The sequence below is a fragment of the Marmota monax genome, unplaced genomic scaffold, assembly GCF_021218885.2.
Source record: "Marmota monax isolate L192 unplaced genomic scaffold, Marmota_monax_Labrador192_F-V1.1 WCK01_AAM20220418_F8-fsc00022, whole genome shotgun sequence".
NCBI lineage: Eukaryota > Metazoa > Chordata > Mammalia > Rodentia > Sciuridae > Marmota > Marmota monax.
Genome location: NW_026695215.1, coordinates 26,982,283 through 27,002,647, shown reverse-complemented (window position 1 = coordinate 27,002,647; position 20,365 = coordinate 26,982,283). Strand labels below are relative to the sequence as shown.

Here is a 20,365-nt window from a genome sequence, read left to right as displayed (position 1 = left end):
AGGGAAGGAGCCTGCAGGGTGCCTAAGTAGCCAGTGGATCCAGATGCTGGGTTCGGAGAAGGACTGGGTTAGAGGTGAAGATGGGACATCACTGTTGGGAGAGGGTCTTGGCACATCAAGTAGATGTGGGCCAGTGGATATGGTGGTGTCATGAGAAGAGCCTGTCTTGCTGGAGGCTGAGTGTTCATGACTGGAAAGGGTGGGGTGAGTGAGAGGTTTCTGAAATAGTGAAAGAAGGATCTGGCAATCCTGGGGACCCTAAATTCTGCTCCATATGTCTGGTAGTTTCCTGGACCTGTGTTTGAGGTGCAGAGATGGAAGAGTAGAAGCAGCAGCTGGGCTGATGCAGGATATAAAACCTCCCTTACTCCCAAGCTGCTGCTCCCTACACAGCAGTTGCATGGATAGACATTCCCTCTGGTCTCTGGGAGAAGGTGCCTGGCAGCTCACATAGCTCCATCTCTGCTGCCCAGCTGTCCAGCCACTGCAGGCTGGGCTGGGAGATTCGGCAGGTGGTGGGAAAGGCCTCAGTGCTGTGTTTGCCCTGGCGGGGGCCCAGGCCTAACAACAACAAACAGTCAGCTCCTCCCCCAGCCTGGCCACAACTAGTCTGGCCCAGGGACCCCACATCATACCCTCCTCTGGGACTTCCACAGCAGCTCAGTCCAGCCAGACCTGCTCCCTCCAGTATAAATTGAGGACCTCTACACTCACATGCTGGATGACCTTGAACCAGGTCTGGCTCATCAGAACTGCCAGTGGAGCTGGATTTGCCTGTACATGCCTGTAATTCCAGCTACTAGGGAGACTGAGGCAGGAATATTGCAAGTTTGAGATAAGCCTCAGTAATTTAGGAAGGCCTCCAGCAACTTAGACACTGTCTAAAAATATAGGGCTGGGGGACTGGGGCTATAGCTCAGTGGTAGAGCACTTGCCTAGCACGTTTGAGGCACTGGGTTCTACCCTCAGCACCACATAAAAATAAATAAAGGTTTAAAGAATTTAAAAAAAAAAGGGACAGGAATGTGGATCAGTGGTAGAGCATCCCTGGGTTCAACCCCCAGTACCAAATGCAAATGGAAAAAAAGTAATGAAAAAAGAAATTGCCAATGGGAGCCAGTAGCCCTTTGCAAATGGCTCCTTGAACACCCAGGGTTCTATGTCCTTTGGATAGTGGGAGTCTAATGGCCCCTCATGATCATGGTGAGCTCCATTCTGTCAATTATATTAGCCCCAGATCAGGAGGAAAGCCAAGTCCCTTTTACTGACAAGGCAGGAATTAGGTGACTTGAGGTTTTTGGAGGTTTCCCCATCCCAATACATTTCTCTTTAGCCCTCCTAGACCCCTGACCATAGCATACAGCTTTCCTTTCACCCATAATCCTCAGGTTCAGGGGACAAAGCCTTTTCCTTGTGATACAGAGGGAAACTGAGGTATGCTAAGGCTTGGCTATGAGTCAGCAGGAAGAGAATCCAGAAGTCCTGGATTCTGGGAGTCCTGACTCCCAGCCCATGGCAGGGGAGGGGTGAGGCTTGTCCTCTGAAGGCATTCCCCCCACAACAGGAAGTGGGGCAGACATGACACAGAGAAGTCCAGCGTGGATAGGAACAGCAGAGGCCATGGGATTAATCGGATCAGAGCCAGTGGCTGAGAAGCAAGGGGCACAGCTGTTCTGGAAAACCCCCCTCCAGTTTATCCTGAAAGGTCAATGCCTCCCCCCAGCTCCCTGTTGGCTGGACCTGGAGCTTTACACCTACTAGCTACCTCTAAGCACCAAGGCCCTAGTTGAGAAGCAGGCAGGGGTGGGACAGAAGCCTTCAATCAAGAAGGAGGCCACCCTAAAACCTCTGTCCCCAGAGCAGGGCCAGCCTGGAGGGCATGATCTAGAAGGCCCCAGGCAAGACACACAGAGAGGTCACCTTACTCCCTTCCTGTCCTCACTTCCCCTACTCCTGTCTTTCCAGCCTCAATAATACTTTCTTCTAAATATCTGGGGTGAATTGATAATAGGAAGTCCTTCCCATTCCCACCCCATCATCCCATCACTGATTAGGAAGGGTGAGATAGGCAGAAAAGGCATTTTTGTGGCAGTCCCAGCTACTGGAGAGGCTTAAGCAAAAATATGGTGAATTTGAGGCCAGCCTGGGCAACTTTTTGAGATCTTGTCTCAAAACAAAAAATAAAAAAGTTCTCAGTGGTAGAGGGACTGGGCCCAATCCTCAGTACCACCACACACACACACACACAAAAAAAAGAAAAGGTATTTTTCTTGCCTAAGTAATGTCTAAAAGTACTCCATGCAAACAGAGCACCCTTCACTGAAGTTAAGCTTTGCCCTGTTCCCATTCCTCTTGACTAAAGATTCCCTCTGGCTTCAAAGACATGAGGGCAGAGCATTTCAGGGGTTTAGATCACCAAGAGACCTCTGAGAGAATCTGTTTTGGCCTGAAGCATTTCGCCAATTCTTAAAAACCAAGTAAGCACTCCAAAACCTAGGGACTCCCTTCGCCCCAGCTGCCCCTCTGCTCCAGGCCCGTCCCGCCCCCGTCCCTCTTCGGACAGCCCCTCCTCCTTTGGGCCGCCGGGGATTGGCGGGCCGGGGGCGGACCGGGGGCGGGGCCGAGCGCCCTTCATCCCCAGCCTCTGCTGGCTCTGTTGCAGCCCCGCGCTCAGTCGGAGAGCAGAGCAGACCGAGCCAGCCTGAGCCAAGCGCCGCGCGTGCCCACCCACGAGGCCAGGTACCACTGGGGACGTCGGGATACAGGCTGAGGGCCCCCGGGCGAGCCCTGTCTTACTCGCCTAGCTGGCGTCTGTTGCAAGCTCTGGATAGCACCTTTCGACCTCTGCGACCTAGGCAAGCGCCCTAGCCTCCGGCAAGTCAGAACCCGGCGCGCTCCAGGCACTGGTCTGCGGACCTGCCAGTCGGGACTCATTTCCAGGCTTGAGCCAGGGTTCCGGAAGGGGCGCCTTGTCCACTGGAGTTTTTCGGGAGGGCCAGGCTGGACAGCAGGAGGTCAGCGGCCCCCAGAACTGGGATCATAGGACGCCTTGTTGGGCACTCAGGCAGCACCCGACCAGGTTCCCAGAGGCATGGCCCGCGGGGCGGGCTAGAGAGGTCCCGGAGGACGACTCAAGAGGGCCCCGGAGCAGTCCCTGGAGCGCTGCCCCGACGGGAGCCTAACAGGCAGAGCCACTGGCTGGCACGCCCGGAATCCGAGTATATTTATCCTGGCCTCTTTGGGCAGGGGTTTGAGGGCAGATCGGGCCTGACCGCCTGAGGGGCCGCGGGGTACATGCTGGCCCCAGAGCCAGTGCCATTTGCAGCGGGGCCAGCGGGCACTGCGGGCGCAGGGCTCGCGTGGCTCTTTGGCCTAAGGGCGGGACGCCTAGTGCGCTCCTCCTCACCTGGCGACCATGCCGGGCGGGCGGGATATAAGAGTCTAGCCCTGCGCACACTTGGAGGAAAGGGTCCAAGACGCCGTTTGCATGAGCCCGCCCTGGCTGAATTGTCCCCTTCCATTGGCCACAACGAATGCGTGCTTTTGTTTACACCCGAGGAAGGAGGTCAAGGATGGGACCTGTGGGGTTCTTCCCTCCCTCCACCCCGACCTGAACCCTGAGCCCAGGTGTAGACTCTCCAATGGAGCTGAGGAGGGCTAATTCAATGGCCCTGGAGTCCTGAGCAGCACGGGGAGAACACCCCTTCCCATGCCCATCCTTCCTTCAGCCTGTTAGCTCTGTCCTTCCTTCCATGATTGCCTCCTGATACTTTGCTGCCCCTGGAAGAGGCACTTGGTCTGGAATAGGGGCTTAGTGTCTTGTAGAAGGGAGGCCAGACCCTCCCAGTTCTCATTCTGGATGACATGAAGCTAGAGATCCAAGGACAGTTCCTTTTTGAAAGGGGGAGGTTCATACAGCCATGGAAGCCATCCCTCTGGGAGCTCCTACCGAGGGAGGGATCTGGAGTGGATAGGACCAGGCCTGTCCCATCTCTGAGAGAACTGGAATAACTGAAATCAAGAATGGCATCTGACTTCTTAGGAGTGGCTGTAGGGGATTGTCTCTGGGGGAGGATGGAAGTGTGTTTCAGAACTTCATTGTGCCTGGGCCCATAGAGCCTATGTCCTCATGGGCCTCTCAAGCCATTCTGTTGAGTGCTGGTTCTTGTGGCCCATGTTACAAGCCCACCCCACCCCCAGGTCCAGGGCTCCAAGTGGTCGGATCACAAGAGTTGGTTGCTTTCTGTCCTTATGCCACTGCTCTAGTAAGGCAAATGGGGAAACTAAGGCACAATGAGATTAGGCTGGTGATTCATAATCTCTGGGCCAGGATGGGGAAAGATTTCAAGTTGAATTGAGCACACCTTGGAAGTATTGGCTGAGTGTGAGGTCAGACATTCAGTTTCAGAGGAAAATGAAACATTTGTAAGGGAAGGGGTTGACTGGCTACCAGGGAGATGCAGTTTTGACGTTTATGTGTGCGAAAAGCTGGGATGGGATTTGCAGTCGATGCTGTGTTGGGATGGCGGCCCTGTGGAAGTATGTTCTTGGTACAGATATGATCAGGGTCAAGCCCCACTTAGAGCAGGTAAGATGGACTGAGGGCTTGCCTAGGGGCTTGAACTCATTCCATTCATCCAACACTTATTAAGCACTTACTGTGTGACTCATGAGCACTCAGTCTTGTGGGTGGAAGAGTACTGAAGAGGTGGACCTTTGACTTTGGATGGGAGGGCAGGGTGGGGCTCTTAAGGACCAGGCGGGGCTTCTGGAGGCCAAAGGAAAGGACCAGCTGCTGGGCAGGAGGGCCTTTCCTGCCAGTAGCCTAGGGTGGCTTGGTTTTGAATTTCCGCTCTGCAGGCCACGTCCTGTACACAGCCTCTCAGCCAGCACGTCTGCACATGTGTGTGGTCATTGGGAATAGGAGTCACTATAACTGACCATCATTTTTGCATGTCTTTTCCATTGTTCCAATAGTAAAGCTTCAGGTGCTGGACCAGAGGTGCTTCAGGTGCTGATCCTGGCCTTGTGACCCTAGTGGGTTTAGCTGCACCCTCTAGATGACAGTTGTCCCTAGCCAGTGGGGTCATAACCTGCCCTGGCAAAGATGTAAAGATGCAGTGGTTGCCTTTGTATGGGGTTCTATCTGGTCATTCCTGCAGTGCCCACTGAGCATCCTGCCCCCTCATGTGGGCATTCTGCTCGCTCTCTCTCTCTCTCTCAATCTCGGTCTTTTTTTTTTTGTATTTTTTATTTTGAGACCAATTCTCATTAAGTTGCTGAAGGTCTCTCTAAGTTACTGAGGCTGGCCTCAAATTTGCAATTCTCCTGTCTCAGCATCCCGAGTCACTGGGATTACAGATGTATTACCACATCCAGCCCCTCTCCCCTTCTTGTTCCTTCTGGGATTTTCTGTCTTTCCTTGGCTGTCTCGTTCCACCATCTCTTTCAGTCTGTCTGTGTCTTTTTCCATCTGGCTATCTTTGACTGGTTGGTAATTTCTGTTTCCTACCTCTCTGGTTGTCTCTGTTTCTGTCTCCCTGTCTGAATGTCTGTCTACCTATTACATGTGATTTTTGTCTCTCTGTGTTTTTCTCTGTGTCTCTTTATCCATACCCATTTTTCTTCTAGTTCCCTGGGCTAGGCCTCTTGTCTGTCTGTCTGTCTGTCTGCCTAGATCAGTATGCATGGGTGCATATATTGAATGTGTGTGTGCTTTCTCTCCCTGATCTCTCCCAGTCTCTCTCTTCCCTCCCTCTGCCTCTCTCTGCTTCTTCCTGAAGTTGGATGTCACCCCTCCTCCAGGCTGACCTTGCCTTTAGCCCCCCATCATGGTCTCCAATGAGTCCTGAACTGCCCGTGGCCTGTGTTCCAGCTTTCTTTGGGGCCAGAAGTCCGGCTGTCCAAATATTTGGCCGCCTCCAGGGGATTCCGGGTCAGCAGGGAGGAAGATGAGTTGGCTGGCGCAGGGTCTCCCCTGCCCCTGGGGGGCCACAGTCACGTGATGTCCTGTCCTTTGCTTCTGCTGGGCCTTTGGCTGCACGTCCCTCTCAGCAGGCTGGCAATGGAGGGGGAGAGGGAGGTGCTGCTGGCTCTAGACCAGTCTTTTTTTTTTTTTTTTTTTTTTTGAGACAGGGTCTTGCTCTGTTGCCCAGGCTGTGCTTAAACCCCTGTGCTCAAGCAGTCCTCCTGCCTCAGCCTCTCAAGAAGCTGGGACTACAAGTTTGTGCCACAACACCTGGCTTCTAGCCCAGTCTTGAGCCAAGAGGTTCTGGTTACAACCTCCAATGCAGGAAGCCTGAGCAAGAGGGGTCCAGGGCTGGGTAGGAGGCAAAGCCTATGCGGCTTTTAAGCATCTGTTGGATGTCTAGGAAATGTTCCCCACCAAAGGAAAGTCTACCTTCCGGTCCTGTTTGGGACTCTCAGATCCTCCTAGACACTTCCGGATGCCCAGATCACAGACACAGAGAGCCCTAATCCCAGAACCAGGGAGCTGGGAAATGAGGGTTTGGTGTGGTGACTCTATTAATGTTCTGGGCCATTAACCTTTCTCTGAATGTGCCCCCTCCTGTATATTACCCCCTCAGAACCAGCCCAGGGTTGGCTACTTTTTGTTATGTGTTGTTGACAATGAGGAGTGGCAGATGGGGGACTGGGATAAAATCTGGGGTTATGGCCTGGGGGAGGAAAAAGGGGGTGTTTTTGTACTCTCCCCTATTCTAACAGCATCCTACTTGCCCAAGCCCTAGACCTCTGACCTCAGCTCCCAGCAGCCCCTGGCTGTGCCTGGAGGATACACAATTCAAATATGTTGATTGCATCTAGTTTACCCACTGACTTATACTCTGCCCTAGAAAGGATTTTCTTTCCCTTGAAGCCTGGAGAAGCTGGTGGGCAGAGGGGTAGCTGGGGAGTGTGAGTGCCCTGTCTCAGCCAAGGAGGGGAATGGTAAGGATGGGCTGAGTTGGGACTGTGGACAGCCCTCACCCCGAACCTCACCCAGGGATAACCACAGGAGACCTCAAGCCACACTAGCTGCTTCTCCCCAGGTCCTCCTTGGACTGAGGTCAGGACTCTCTAGGTATTGGAAGCCTGGCCTATAGCAATATTATCAGTGGGGTCTAGGCCTCCATCAGTGCATGTGGCCACAGGACCAAAGGAAGGGCAAGCAGATGTCTCCCTGTAGCCATCCCACCACTGCAGATGGACTTGTGTCCCTGAGCATTGGAAAGGAAAGCAGGATTCAGAGCATGGGGACTCCAAGGACCTTGATCCCAGGGCAAAGAGGTGTGCTTCCTGTAGTGGCTGACGAAAGCAGTCACCCCACAGTGGCCTGGATTCCTGGGCCTGAAAGTCTTTAATTAGCCAAACTCAACACCTGCAGAGGTGTGCCTGATGAATTCTCACTCTGTGATGCCCGCGTGGGCAGGTGTTACCTGCTACACCATCCTGTGGCTCCTGGGCCCCCTGGTCTTCCCTCCCAGTAGAGCAAATAGCTCCCAGAGCAGGAGCCCAGGCCATCAATTCTGTGCCCGTGACAGATGCCATTTTGATGACTTTCCCACAGTCATAATGATCTCCCTGCTGTAATGCTTGACTTTTATCTGGGTACCTATGGTCTGTTCTGGGGGCAAAGGCTTTAGGGAGGCTCCTCATTCTGTCCTCAACTTTGGCCAAGCCTCATAGGAAACCTGGATGCCAGAGGTCATGGAAACCCTGTCTCGGGAATACTCTTTCTATGGCGACACAGTGAGGCCGGCCAGGCTAGACCTTTGCCTCAGGTTCAGTCCAGGCTCTCACCCCAGAGGGTCAGGCTCCACTGCAGCTGTCCTTCAGGGGCTCCCCTCTGAGTTTTTCCTAACTCCCCAATGCAAAGGACTGCGGGAGGCACCGAGCCCGAGGGGTGAGAGCTTTCAAAGATGGGCTAGCAGCCTCAGGGAATGGCTAAGGTCCTGAGTGCCAGGCCAGAGCTGATCCCACTCTGGCCCCCTAGGCCTCAGGCCTGGCCTTGACCTATGTCCAGACTTTGCCATGGCCTTTCAGGCTTGTCTGTAGCCACAGCGACTTCATTCCACCCTCACTGCCTGCCCCACACCACAGAAGCTTTTCCCATGCTCAGCCCTCTGTCTGAGGCCCTCTTTCCCATTCCACACCTCAGGGCCTCCTGTTGGAATTTTAGGACTGGCTTCATCACCCTCCTTGATGACTCCTTTTACCCCACTCCCTTTTTCTTGTCTTTTTTGCTGTGCTGAGAATAGAACCCAGAACCTCACACATGCTAGGCTAGTACTGTATCATTGAGCTATGTCCCCAGGCCCTCTTTCCCCTTCTCTGAGTCCGAGTACGATGTGATTCATATTTGTAGCAGGAACTTTAGGGTAGTGTGGAGGGGTGGAATTTGTTTTATTGTTTTTTGCTCTTTTTCCCCTGCTTCCAGACTGGAGGTCACTTGAAGAGGGATATTTCATGTCCTTTCTGGAATCTCAGGCCAGCCTGAGACCCAGCAATGACTGGTTATGAGTGAATAATGACCACCAGACCCCAAAGGTTGAAGCCTCCATCCAGCAGGGGGATAGTGAACCTAGAGCCAGAACCTCATACACCTCCCAAGGCTCATGCCATGGATTGGGGTTTCCCTGGAGGCAGTGTCTGGCTGCTAGGTGTCCTGATGGGACACCTTAGCCAGTGTATAGTGCACCCCCTACACACACCAGCCCAGGCAAGCCTTCAGACCTTGGTTATTAAGACAGAGGAGGGTGCTTTGTGCCTGCTGCCGACTCAGCACACTCCAAGGGCCTGTCCTAGCTTGCCCAGGGCTGGGGGCCAGGCAAGGGCAACCCTGGCTTAGTGCCAGGGGGAGCTCTGGAGGGACTCTGGAGACCCGTCACTGGCACCTGTGCATCCTGGTGGAATCCTTAGAGGGACTCTGATGGCAAGAGTTAGGCAGGGGCATGAGAACAGGGAACCCTGGTCTAGGGAAAGAGGGCTCAAGATGACATATCAAGCCAGGTATAGTGGTACACAGCTGTAATGCTAGCTATTCAAGTGGCTGAGGCAGGACTGTAAGTTCATGGCCAGCCTGGGTATCTTAGTGGGACATGTCTTGAAATTTAAAAAATGGCTGGGGGTGGGTATCTCAGTGGTAAAGCACCTCTGGGTTCAATCTTCAAAAGATTGAACTGTACCAAAAAAAAGAGAGAAATTTTAACATTATGTCCTAGCTAAGTTGGCTGGGAGGGGAGGGATGCTCAGAGCTGGCAGCTGAGGAGGCAGAAGCATGTAGGATGCCAGGTATGGGATCTCCAGGGCTGAGATGACAGAGATCTGAACTCTGGTCTGGGGCAATGGAGAGGGGGTCCTCTAGTGGTAATGTGAGGCAGCTATCCCCATCTCCTCATTGTCCCCAGCACATAGTATTGGTTTGAGTTCCCTGGTGCTCTAGACTCAAGAGCAGACCCAAGGGTCTGCAGTGGGAAATGGGGATTCAGGGCAGAACTTGGGGTTCCCAAGCAGAGGGGCACCATGGCCCCAGGACTAGTCTCTGGCCAACCTGCCAGGCAGAACCACCTTTCCTGATCTGCACTCTGGCTCAGTTCTCCTACTAGCCAGTCTGTGATGTCCTGACAGACCCTGGATTCAGATACGTTCTGGGCATGGGATAGGCAACGCCAGGCCCCACTGGTGGGAGAGGGGCCAGTAAGTTGTCTGGGCAGTGTGCAGGGGGAGCGGAGGGAAGCTAGATCCTAGAATCCAGCTAGGCCAGGCCCTGAGAACAGAGAAAAGGACACTGACCTGGTGATCTAGGCTCCTCTTCAGGTGGCCGAGCCCCTGAGCTCTGTCCAGGAACTCAGGGAATGAGGGTTCTGCTTGAAAGTGTGATCCTGGATAATGGGCACATGAGCACTGGGGCCTCCCTGGAGGAGAGGAGAGGCTACAAGGAGAACATGGTCCTGGGGCCAGGACTGTGTGGAAGATGAAGACCATGAGGCCCAGCAGTTCTCTGAGCCATGGAACACCCATTTCCTGGAAGGTCCCCTGAGGGCCTTTCGCCATAGCCAGGCAGGAAGGGCCCAGGTGTCCAGTCACCCAGCACTGCCTCAGGCCTCCTGGCTCTGGGAGGGCGGGCAGCCTCTGCGCCTGCTGTTCCCAGCACCAGCTCTCAGCCCACAGAGGGCCCTTTGTTTTGGCTGCCAGCAGTGCCCGCCTGGCGGCTGGGAACAGGGCCCACAGCCCTCACCCTCTCCCGAGGCCTCTAGCTGTTGGGCAGTGCCATTCTATATTGGTCAGAATGCCCCTGGCACACAGGGCCAGTGCATAAAACTGTCTCCCAGGACTAGTGTGAAAGGAGGAAGTCCATCCAGGGTGCAAACCCAGAGTAGAGTCTAGGAGCCTAGGACTCAGCATCCAGGGGCCCTGGTGCCATTGGGCTCAGAATTGGGTCATCCAGATGACCCTCACTTCACAGATGGGGAAACTGAGGCCCCAAAGGCTTGACTAGGCTGGAATATGTAGGGGAGTTGTGCTGGCAGAGGTGTCCTATTAGGATATACTCAGGTGTCCAAGCTGTGCCCTCTACAAAGGCAGATCACAGAGAGACAGCAGGCAAGTTGCGTGTGTGCGTGTGTGTGTGTGTGTGTGTCCTGAGTGACCTTTTGGGTGGGTGCTATGGTTTCTGGCCTCATTTGAGGAACTGGGCAGTGGGCCACAGAGTGGGGATAACCAGAGGGACTGGCTGCTCCACAGACAGCCTGATTGTTGGTGTGAGAACTATACTCCCAGTGGTGGTCCCTGAGCCATGGAGGTGCCTCTGCAGACAGAGATGGTGGAGCTGGTGCCCAATGGAAAACACTTGGAGGGGCTGCTCCCAGTCAGCACACCCACAGCAGGCAACCAGAGGTATGTAGACAACCAGAGGTATGTCCCAGTGGTGGCCGGGACAGTGCAGGGCAGGGGTACAGGGTACAACACTGGAACTGAGCTGCCTTCCCTGGCCTGTGTCTGCAGAGCTGAGGACTCTAGACAGAGCTGTGTGGAAAGTAAGGACTTCCTACAGAAAAGCCCCAGCAAGGAGCCACACTTCACCGATGTAAGCCGGCTAGCCTAAGGGGCTTGGGGGCACTGTGGGGAGCTTGGTTGCAGTAATACATGCTCATTGATGATGATGGGAGGCTCAGTGACAGCAAGAGGGAATGACATAATGCCCTAATCTTGCTGCCATTTCACCACCCCATTCTGGTGCCTGCAGTTTGAGGGGAAGACGTCGTTTGGGATGTCAGTGTTCAACCTCAGCAATGCCATCATGGGCAGTGGCATCCTGGGACTCGCCTATGCCATGGCCAATACAGGCATCATCCTTTTCCTGTGAGTGCCTTCAGCAAAACTTGTATAGACGGGGAGCCCTGAATAAGCCACCACCATGACCTCCCAGGACCCACTAGTTCCCTGTTCAGTGGGTGGGGACCTTTTACTCTAAACCCAAACCACGTCTGCGAAAACATCCACAGCCAGACAAATATACTTCACAGCCCAGAAAACCCACTGAGGCCATGACACAGAGCCGGCTTTACAGGCCCAAGTCTGTTCTTCTACCATGTTTATATGTGATGGTCAAACCCTGTGGCCAGGACCTGTGTGGCACACATGTCCTTGGTCTGGGGGATCTGCCCTGAAGCCTGAATGAAAAGCATGTTTATCCCAAGAACTCCTTAGTCATAGGTTGCTCTTGACCCACAGGGACCCTTCTGGGTTATGTCCCATGTTCAGTCAAACAAAATGGTATTCACACCTCCAGGCATGCAGAGCCTGCATCTACATCCAGTCAGGGGTCCAGATGATAGACCTCCCCAGGCTTCCTAGAGACCCTTACCCCCTAGCAGCCAGGGGAGTCCCTAGTGGCTTCTTTTTCTCCGTTTTCCCCAGGTTCCTATTGACGGCCGTGGCCCTCCTCTCTAGCTATTCCATCCACCTGCTTCTCAAATCCTCAGGAATTGTGGGTGAGCCTCCCACCAGCCTGCAGAAGGGTGGAGTTGGAGCAGACTGGTATGAGCTACCCTGGCTGTCCTGATCCCCTGTTCCTACAGGCATCCGCGCCTATGAGCAGCTGGGCTACCGTGCCTTTGGAACTCCTGGAAAGCTGGCAGCAGCCCTAGCCATCACACTGCAGAACATTGGAGGTAAAGCCAGTGGGCAGGTGGCAGGCAATTAGTGATGTACAGGGCTGAGGGCTGGCTGTTTTGGCTGACCCCAGCACCTTCTTCCCCTCTCCCTAGCCATGTCCAGCTATCTGTACATCATCAAATCTGAGCTGCCTCTTGTCATACAGACATTCCTGAACCTGGAGGAGAAGACCTCGTGAGCCCTGGGGGTGGGGGTGAGGGTGGGAGGTCTTAGTCCCCCTCCCTGTGTCCACTGGCCCTGGGGGGCCCAGGCTGGGTTTTTGGGGAAGATGAGAGTGTGGACATGGGCCTGAGGGAAAAAAAAGAAAGCTGCCAGCACTTAGCTCCCACTTGTTTATGGACCACCTAAGTGAACCCTCCCCAGGTGGGGACACCTGGGGCTGGGACCAAGGTGAGACTGGGGAAGCTGGGCTTGCCTGGGCTTGGACCCCTCCTGTGAGCATGAGAGCCTCAGGCTTATCTCTAAGCACCTACTATTCCTGACCATGGGGTCAGCCCCGCCTCTCCTCCCACCAAGAGATTAAGCCCGGGTTGTCCTGGTTGCCCATTACTTTAGCCAGCACTGACTAGGTATCAACTTTGTCTAGTGGATAGGAATCAGAGAGAAGGTGACCAGCTCTGCTCTTGCAGCCCAGCCCAAGCAAGTAAAGGGGCTATGAGCCTGAGTGAAGCTCTGGGAGGCAGGAAGAGTCAGGATACTGCCTCCAAGACCCCACCACCTTTCCCAAGGAGTTGGCCTTTGGGTTTGTCCTAGAAAGATGGTCCTGGCCCTTATCCCCTTACCTCCCTGAACCTCATGTCAATTTCTAGGAGGTTGAAGGGGTGGGGTGATGCAAGATGCAGATGCCAGGAGGAACCACAGGGTCATAAGCAAGTCCCTGAGGCCCCCATGGAAAACATCACCTCCCAGAGGAAGGTCCCTCATCTCACTCATCTCCCTCAGGAGGGCTCAGCCCAGACCTGTGTGTGCTATGAAAACACCAGCAGGAACTGCAATAGTAAGCACAAACCATGTGCTAGGCTAGCACATTTGTCCTCACATCACATAGAAGAAGAGTGTGAGAGTGTGCCCATTTTGTAATTCAGAACAAGGAGACTCAGCTATAATCAAAGATTTTCAGAGGTTATTCAGTAGCTCTGCTGGTGTCCCTAACTGGGGGAGGCAGGTGGCCCCACCCCAGGCCAAGTAGTGGACTTTGACCCTGGCACCCCATTCCCATCCCTACAGGATCTGGTACATGAATGGGAACTACCTGGTGATCCTGGTGTCCGTCACTGTCATTCTGCCCTTGGCACTGATGCGGCAGCTTGGTGGGTGTGGCAGGGTCAGGCCTTGGAGGGGATGTTGGAGGGATGTACAGAAGGGATCCCAATCTCACAGTCCTCTTGGAGGGGATGTTGGAGGGACACATGAGGGAGCTCCACTCTCACAGCCATCTTTCCCCTTTTGCAGGCTATTTGGGCTATTCCAGTGGCTTCTCTCTCAGCTGCATGGTGTTCTTCCTAATTGCTGTGAGTCACCCTCCATGTTGGTCAAGAAAGGGGTAGGTCACCCAGGGGAGTCCTCTGTCAAAGAGAAGGTACAGATGTTTGTGGGATGCCTGGATCAGAAAGTAGCCTTTCCAGGCCGGGCGTGGTGGCACATGCCTGTAATCCCAGTGGCTCGCAAGTTCAAAGCCAGCCTCAGCAATTCAGTAAGGTGCTAAACAACTCAGTGAGACCCTGTGTCTAATAAAATACAAAATAGGTCTGGGGATGTGGCTCAGTGGTCTAATGCCCCTGAGTTCAATCCCTGGTACCAAAAAAAAAGTAGCTCCTCCAGTTTGTGATCTAGATATGGCTTCATGGTAACCTCACAGGCAGCCCAGCCTGGCTCTGAAACCCTCATCCTTTCCCACCTAAGGTCATCTACAAAAAGTTCCAAGTGCCCTGTCCCCTGCCTCTCAACTTAGCCAACGTCACTGGCAACTTCAGCCACACACAAATCCTTGAGGAGAAAGTGCAGCTGCAAGGAGAACCTGAGGCTGCTGCCCTCTGTACCCCGAGCTACTTCACACTCAACTCACAGGTTCCAACAGGCCGTGGTAGGGATGGAGGGGCCTGGTGGCAAGGAGCTGGCTTGACACAACCCCATATGTCCCCAGACAGCATATACCATACCCATCATGGCCTTCGCCTTCGTCTGCCACCCTGAGGTGCTGCCCATCTACACAGAGCTCAAAGAGTACGTGTCTGTGGATGGAAGAGGGATCGGGGCTGCCTTGAGCTGGTTTGGGGAGAATGGATGGGACCAGGGTGGGAGGGGGCAGGGAGGGTAACACAATCCAAGTTACCTGGCCAGAGGTATCCATGGCTGCTATGAAGACATTAAGGGCAAGAAGGAGACGCCCTTCTTCTGTCAAACAGTGAGGATGTGGTACTAAAGTGACTGGCACATGGAGTTCTCCAGATGTGGCCCAACTTGTCACTAAGCTCTCTTCCTCACTGCCTCATAGCCCCTCCAAGAGAAAGATGCAACATATCTCCAACCTGTCCATTGCCGTCATGTACGTCATGTACTTCTTGGCTGCTCTCTTCGGCTACCTCACCTTCTACGGTATGACTGGACCAGTGGGGACTAGGGCAGAGGCCAGGTTGGGTGACAGGGGCTGGTCAGCAGCCATGGTGCCCTGCATACTATAGGTGCTCATTAGGTGCATGATACCTGCCTATGCCCTGCAGCTGTGGAGGTGAGTCTGAGTGCCACTCCCCAAAGTGTCAGGGTCCACCAGGCAGCTCAGAGTCCAACACCCCTGGCCTGCTGACCACCTTCCCTGCTCGCCACAGACGGGGTGGAGTCAGAGTTGCTGCACACCTACAGCAAGGTGGACCCATTTGATGTTCTGATCCTGTGTGTACGCGTGGCCGTGCTGACAGCTGTCACACTCACAGTGCCGATTGTTCTGTTCCCGGTGAGCCAGTGGATAGGTGGCTGCGCCAATGGGGAATGGGGCTGATGAGGCAGACAGGCTGATGGCTCTTCCAACCTGCCCCCAGGTGCGCCGTGCCATCCAGCAGATGCTATTTCAGAATCAGGAGTTCAGCTGGCTGCGGCATGTGCTCATTGCCACTGGTCTGCTCACGTGTATCAACCTGCTGGTCATCTTTGCCCCCAACATCCTGGGCATCTTTGGGATCATCGGTGAGAATTTGGTCCTGCTGTGGAAGTGGGGGTATCGTCTCACTTCTGCAAATCCTGGGTGATTTTTTTCTTTCTTTCTTTTTTTTGTTTTTTGATGATGCATCTGAGCTTCTGTCCTTAAGGCTATTGTAGGCTCTTTTGAAGCCTGAGAACTACTGAGTCAATCCTTCTTGCTAGGGGGGCAGAGGTGGACTCCAGTGTTCAAGGGACTCCACAGAGGATCTCACTAGGCTAGGCATGGTAGCACACACCTGTAATCCTATCTCTTTGGGAGACTGAGGCAAGAGGACTATTTGAGCCCATCTGAGACCAGCCTGGCAACATAATGAGACCCTTTCTGAAAAGAAAGAAAAGCGGGCCAAGTGCAGTGGCACACGCCTGTAATCCCAGCTGCTCAGAGGCTGAGACAGGAGGATCTCAAGTTCAAAGTCAGCCTTAGCAAAAGTGAGGTGCTAAACAACTCAGTGAGAACTTCTCTCTAAATGAAATACAAAATGGGGCTGGGGATGTGGCTCAGTGATCAAGTGCCCCTTAGTTCAATCTCAGGCACAAAAAAAAAAAAAAAAAAAAAAACTGAAAGAAAAGCAAAAGGACCTCATTGGTTCTTGTCCCTATTTTATAAACAAGGAAACTGAAGTCCACACTGATTAAAGAAGCAGCAGGGCGATACAGCTAGTGAGTAGAGAGCCTTGATTCAGTCCTAGGATTACCAAGCTGTAGGCTTGATGCTCTGTCCACTGTTCCATCACAGGTGGGGTTCTGAGCTAGAAGATCAGACAATTCTGATACGTGTTTGGGGTGACCCAACTCAGAATACTGACTCCCTGTGACTCCTTGACCCAACTCTGTGAGGTCTGATACAGTCTTGGTGCTGAGTATTATGAATATCAAGGACAAGATATTGCTTTTATGGGTTGAAAAATCTAGCTCAAAATGAAGTAAGCAGGAAGAAATCACTGGGCCTACAGATGTAGCTCAGTGGTAGAGTACTCAACTAGCAAGCACAAGGCCCTGGTTCAATCCCCAGTACCACCAAAAAAAATTTATATATATATATATATATATATAGATAGATAGATAGATAGATAGATAGATAGATAGATACAGATATAGATGTAGATATATAGATATATATAGATATATATAGATATAGATAGATAGATATGGATATATATAGATATAGATAGAGAGAGAGAGAGGATGAGAATAGATTTATTTTGGCTCACAGTTTTAGAAGTTCCATTTCATGATTTTTGGTCCCATTGCTTTGGTCCTGTAGCAAGGTACCACATTATTGCAGGAGCTAACCACATACCTCGAGCTCAGGAAATAAAAGGGAAAGAAGAAGAGATCAGGATCCCATAATCCCATCCAAGGGCACACTCCCAATGGCCTAAGATCCCCCCACCTCCTAACATTTCCACCACCTCCCAACAGCCACCCTGGGCCCCAAGGTGTCCTAGCACTTGACCCCTCCAGATCCCTTCAGAGTCTCCCAATACTTGAACCTTTGGAGAACATTCAGGATCCAAACTATAGAAAGTTATACCCAGGAGCCAGTATCCTTAAGGCTTCATTGCTCCAACATAACTTCCTTTTCTCATTGCCACCTTTGTTCATTGACTTCCTTCTGACACCAACAGCACCAGCCTTCCATTCTGATAGGTGGAGATCAAAGGCAGAGGTTGGTGGGCTCCCCAGAATCAGGCAGCACTCTCAAGTAGAGTGAGAATGTTTGATCTCATTGAAGCATCTACCCCTGAACCTTGGCCAGTAAGTGAACAAGAGTCATCAGTGACCATGCTTTGTTCTTTTCAGGTGCCACATCTGCCCCGTGCCTCATTTTCATCTTTCCTGCCATCTTCTACTTCCGAATCATGCCCACTGAGAAGGAGCCTGCAAGATCCACCCCCAAAATTCTGGTGCGAGGGACCTGGAGGCTGGTGGGTTGGTGTGGGACTGAGGAGGCTGCCCTGAACCTTTATACCTGACCTTCAGTTCTGATCCTATAGGCCCTTTGCTTTGCTGTTCTTGGCCTCTTGCTGATGACCATGAGCTTGAGCTTCATCATCATTGACTGGGTCTCAGGAACCAGCCAGCATGGAGGAAACCACTAGGATGACCCCAAACCGTTTCGTTTAATTGTCCTAGTGCCCCTGCCTAGACTCTCCAGCCCCTGCTTCCATCCAGTGGCTAATCAGGGGGAGAAAGATAGGGGAGACAGGCATGGAAAATACTATAGCATTTGGCCCCGCCCATGTCCTCTCCATGGAAGGTTTTTGTTAAAGAACCAGGACCAAGGCCCTGGGGCACTCCCTGCAGGGCTCCCAAGCTTTAGAGGCTTCCTGAGCTGTGAACAGGGTGGGGTTATTGCTTCAGATCCCACTCAAATCCCTCATCTCCCTGGCAGAGGTGCGTATGCTGGGGCCCAACAACTGCTTCCTGAGGTCACAGCCTAGGGGCACACAGAGCTAGAACCCAGGCCTGCAGTCATTCTTCCACTCTGCTGCAAGGTTAGGGTCTGCACCCAAGGCCTCATCTCCTCCATCCCACTTGCTTTCACTCCCTCTATTCCTTTGGTCCCTTGTGGACACTTGGGCTCAGGCCCTTGAATACTCTTATCCTCTTTTCCCATCCCTTCCATGAGAGTAGACCCCATCCATAGCTGGGGCCACAAGGTTATGCTAAGGATAGGGCTGGCATGGGTCCCCCCAAGGAACCCTAGCCTTGTCCCTTCACCAGTCCTGGGGAGGCTGGGACTCCCCCACCCCAAGCCTGGACAATAGCTCACATTCCACTGCTGGGAGAAAAGGGACCAAGCCTAGAGTGTCCTGCTCCTGGGAGCCAAAGACCCCAAGGGCCAGAATGGGATAGGGCTGGGAAGGACTGGCAGCCCCCTTTTATAAATATACATAAGACCAGCTGTGTTTTATATTCTTGGTTTCTATAGTCCCTGGGTTCCTAGAAAGTGGGATAGGGTCAGGACACGGATAGTGATGGAGAGCCCCCTGTCTCCTCGCCTGGATGAGGGTGGAGACAGGGCAAGACCCCCACACATCCCTTCTCCTGCCTCCCAGTACAACTAATGGCATGCTCAGATCCAGCTCTGGGTCTGGGCCAAGCTCAACACAGACCTGCTTTCTCACGGGGTGAGGTGGGGAGGAATTAATGAGGCCCCAGGAAGTGGGACAGAGAGAGGCCTCCGGAAGGAGGCAACGTGAGGTGCATCCCCAGCAGCTTCACAGAGGGTCTGAGTTGGGGGCAGCTGAGCCCTGAAGAAGCACCAGGAAGGGCCTCTTGCCCTCCCCTGGCTCTGAGGCTTCCAGGTTAACCCTCTGTCAATGCCTTGAGTCTAGGGACAAAAGTCCAGGGATCCTATGCCCCATTGGGCTGATCTTTTTATTAACAGTAAAATCAACTGTGAATAAAGGTGGGTTAGTGAGTTCCTATGTGTGGGGCCCTGAGTGGCAGTGGGGGAGGGGGTGGCAGTCCAAGGCAGGGCAGGGGCTGCAAGGAGGCCCCAGGTGTCCTGGCCCAGTGGCACTGGGAAGCTGCCCATCGCCTTAGGCAAGCCTAAACCAGCTGCAACACAGCAGGATGGAGCTGTCCAGGCCTTGGCATCAAACCCTCATTAGGAGAGACCCTGCACCATGCTAGGCCACCAGAGAAAGGACAGCAGGAAAAATCTAGTTTGAACTAGCAAGGCAGCTGCCAGCTTGGGAAACTCCTGAAAAAAAGAACTTCCTCAAGCTGGTGGCTGCTTGGCCCATAGCAGTGCCAGCTGGGTAGAGGGGGGGCTTCCTGAATCCCATTCCCACCATCTCCAGGCACCTGACTCCAGCCTGGAAACTCACCCAGAAGACCTGTGGCCACAGGAAAGAGCTGAACACTAGTCTAGAGGTGGATGGAGCCCAGGGTGCCCTGTCATGAGGGGCTAGCCTCTGGATTTCTCAGGCCTGTTCTCCATCAGATGGGGCCAGAGCACTGTCTGGAACCCTTGGCTGCTGGGGAGTCAGGGGCAACAAGAGGCAGAGTCTGTCCTGCTAATAGGCCCAGGGGATCTTTTCACATACTTCTTCCATCCAAAGAGGGCTGTAGGATAGAGCAGCATCAAAACACCAGGCTGGTGGGATTTGCTAACAGTAGCTACCCACTCCCCAGCACATAATAGTACTGGATTGAGAGGGACCCTGGCCTCCAAAGGCCTCTTCTAGCCTGATCAGGGGACAACAGCTCCAGCAAAGAGAGGACAGGTGATGTAACCACTGCACTAGATTCCAAAGCCATGTGCCCATAGACTATGTGAAATTGAGTATCCCTTGTCTCTGGCTGTCAAATTCTAGCCATTCAGCCTCCATGAGGACGGGTTTTCAGGCCCTTGGGCCTTATTAAGCATTTTCAAATGTTTTGAAGAATTTCCCAGTTTTTTCCTCCCATTTATACTTTAAAAAATTTGTTCTAAGCCTGGGGATGTAGCCCAGGAGAAGAATACTTGCATAGCATGCATGAGATCCTAGGTTCCATCTCCAGCACTGCAAATAAAACATTGTTCTGAAAGAATTTTTTCCTTGCTCTTTTTGGAATATTAAGAAGGTAGATGGGCTGGGATTGTGGCTCAGTGGCAGAGCGCTTGCCTCACACATGTGAGGCATTGGGTTCAATCCTCAGCACCACATAAAAAAATAAAGGTATTGTGTCCATCTACAACTAAAAAAGAATATTAAAAAAAAAGAAGGCAGGGTAGCCAGAAAGTCCAGTATAGACATCATCTCTACTTATTTTCACTGTTTTTCTTGTGACTGTTACAGAAAAATAAGATATACAGACTAGGAAAAGGGACAAAAGCATATTGATTTCCCTGCCCAGCCACTGTCCTTGCCCAAACAATCCTCACCCATGTTTACATGCACACAGTCACCTATCAAATGAAAAGGGATGCATTAATTAAGTCACTCAGTCTACAACTATTTGTTTATTTGTTCTGCAGTGCTAGGGATTGAACACAGGG

General features: G+C 52.8%; 1 protein-coding gene across 2 annotated transcripts; it reads left to right on the top strand.

The window, feature by feature from the left end:
• Nucleotides 1–2,623: 2,623 nt before the first annotated feature.
• Slc38a3 (solute carrier family 38 member 3) lies at nt 2,624–19,917 on the top strand. Of its 2 annotated transcripts, none has more exons than XM_046431517.2 (16): nt 2,624–2,739; nt 10,744–10,896; nt 11,005–11,086; nt 11,246–11,361; nt 11,920–11,993; nt 12,081–12,173; nt 12,270–12,351; nt 13,405–13,487; nt 13,630–13,688; nt 14,080–14,244; nt 14,321–14,400; nt 14,672–14,772; nt 15,003–15,127; nt 15,213–15,357; nt 17,176–17,279; nt 17,370–19,917. In XM_046431517.2, the coding sequence occupies exons 2-16, from the start codon at nt 10,796–10,798 to the stop codon at nt 17,472–17,474; spliced, it is 1,515 nt and encodes a 504-aa protein (XP_046287473.1). In that variant the 5' UTR covers nt 2,624–2,739; nt 10,744–10,795; the 3' UTR covers nt 17,475–19,917. The 2 variants fall into 2 exon arrangements, with proteins under 2 accessions (XP_046287473.1, XP_046287474.1); XM_046431518.2 differs by having other exon boundaries at nt 2,735–2,855.
• The last annotated feature ends 448 nt before the right edge of the window (nt 19,918–20,365 follow it).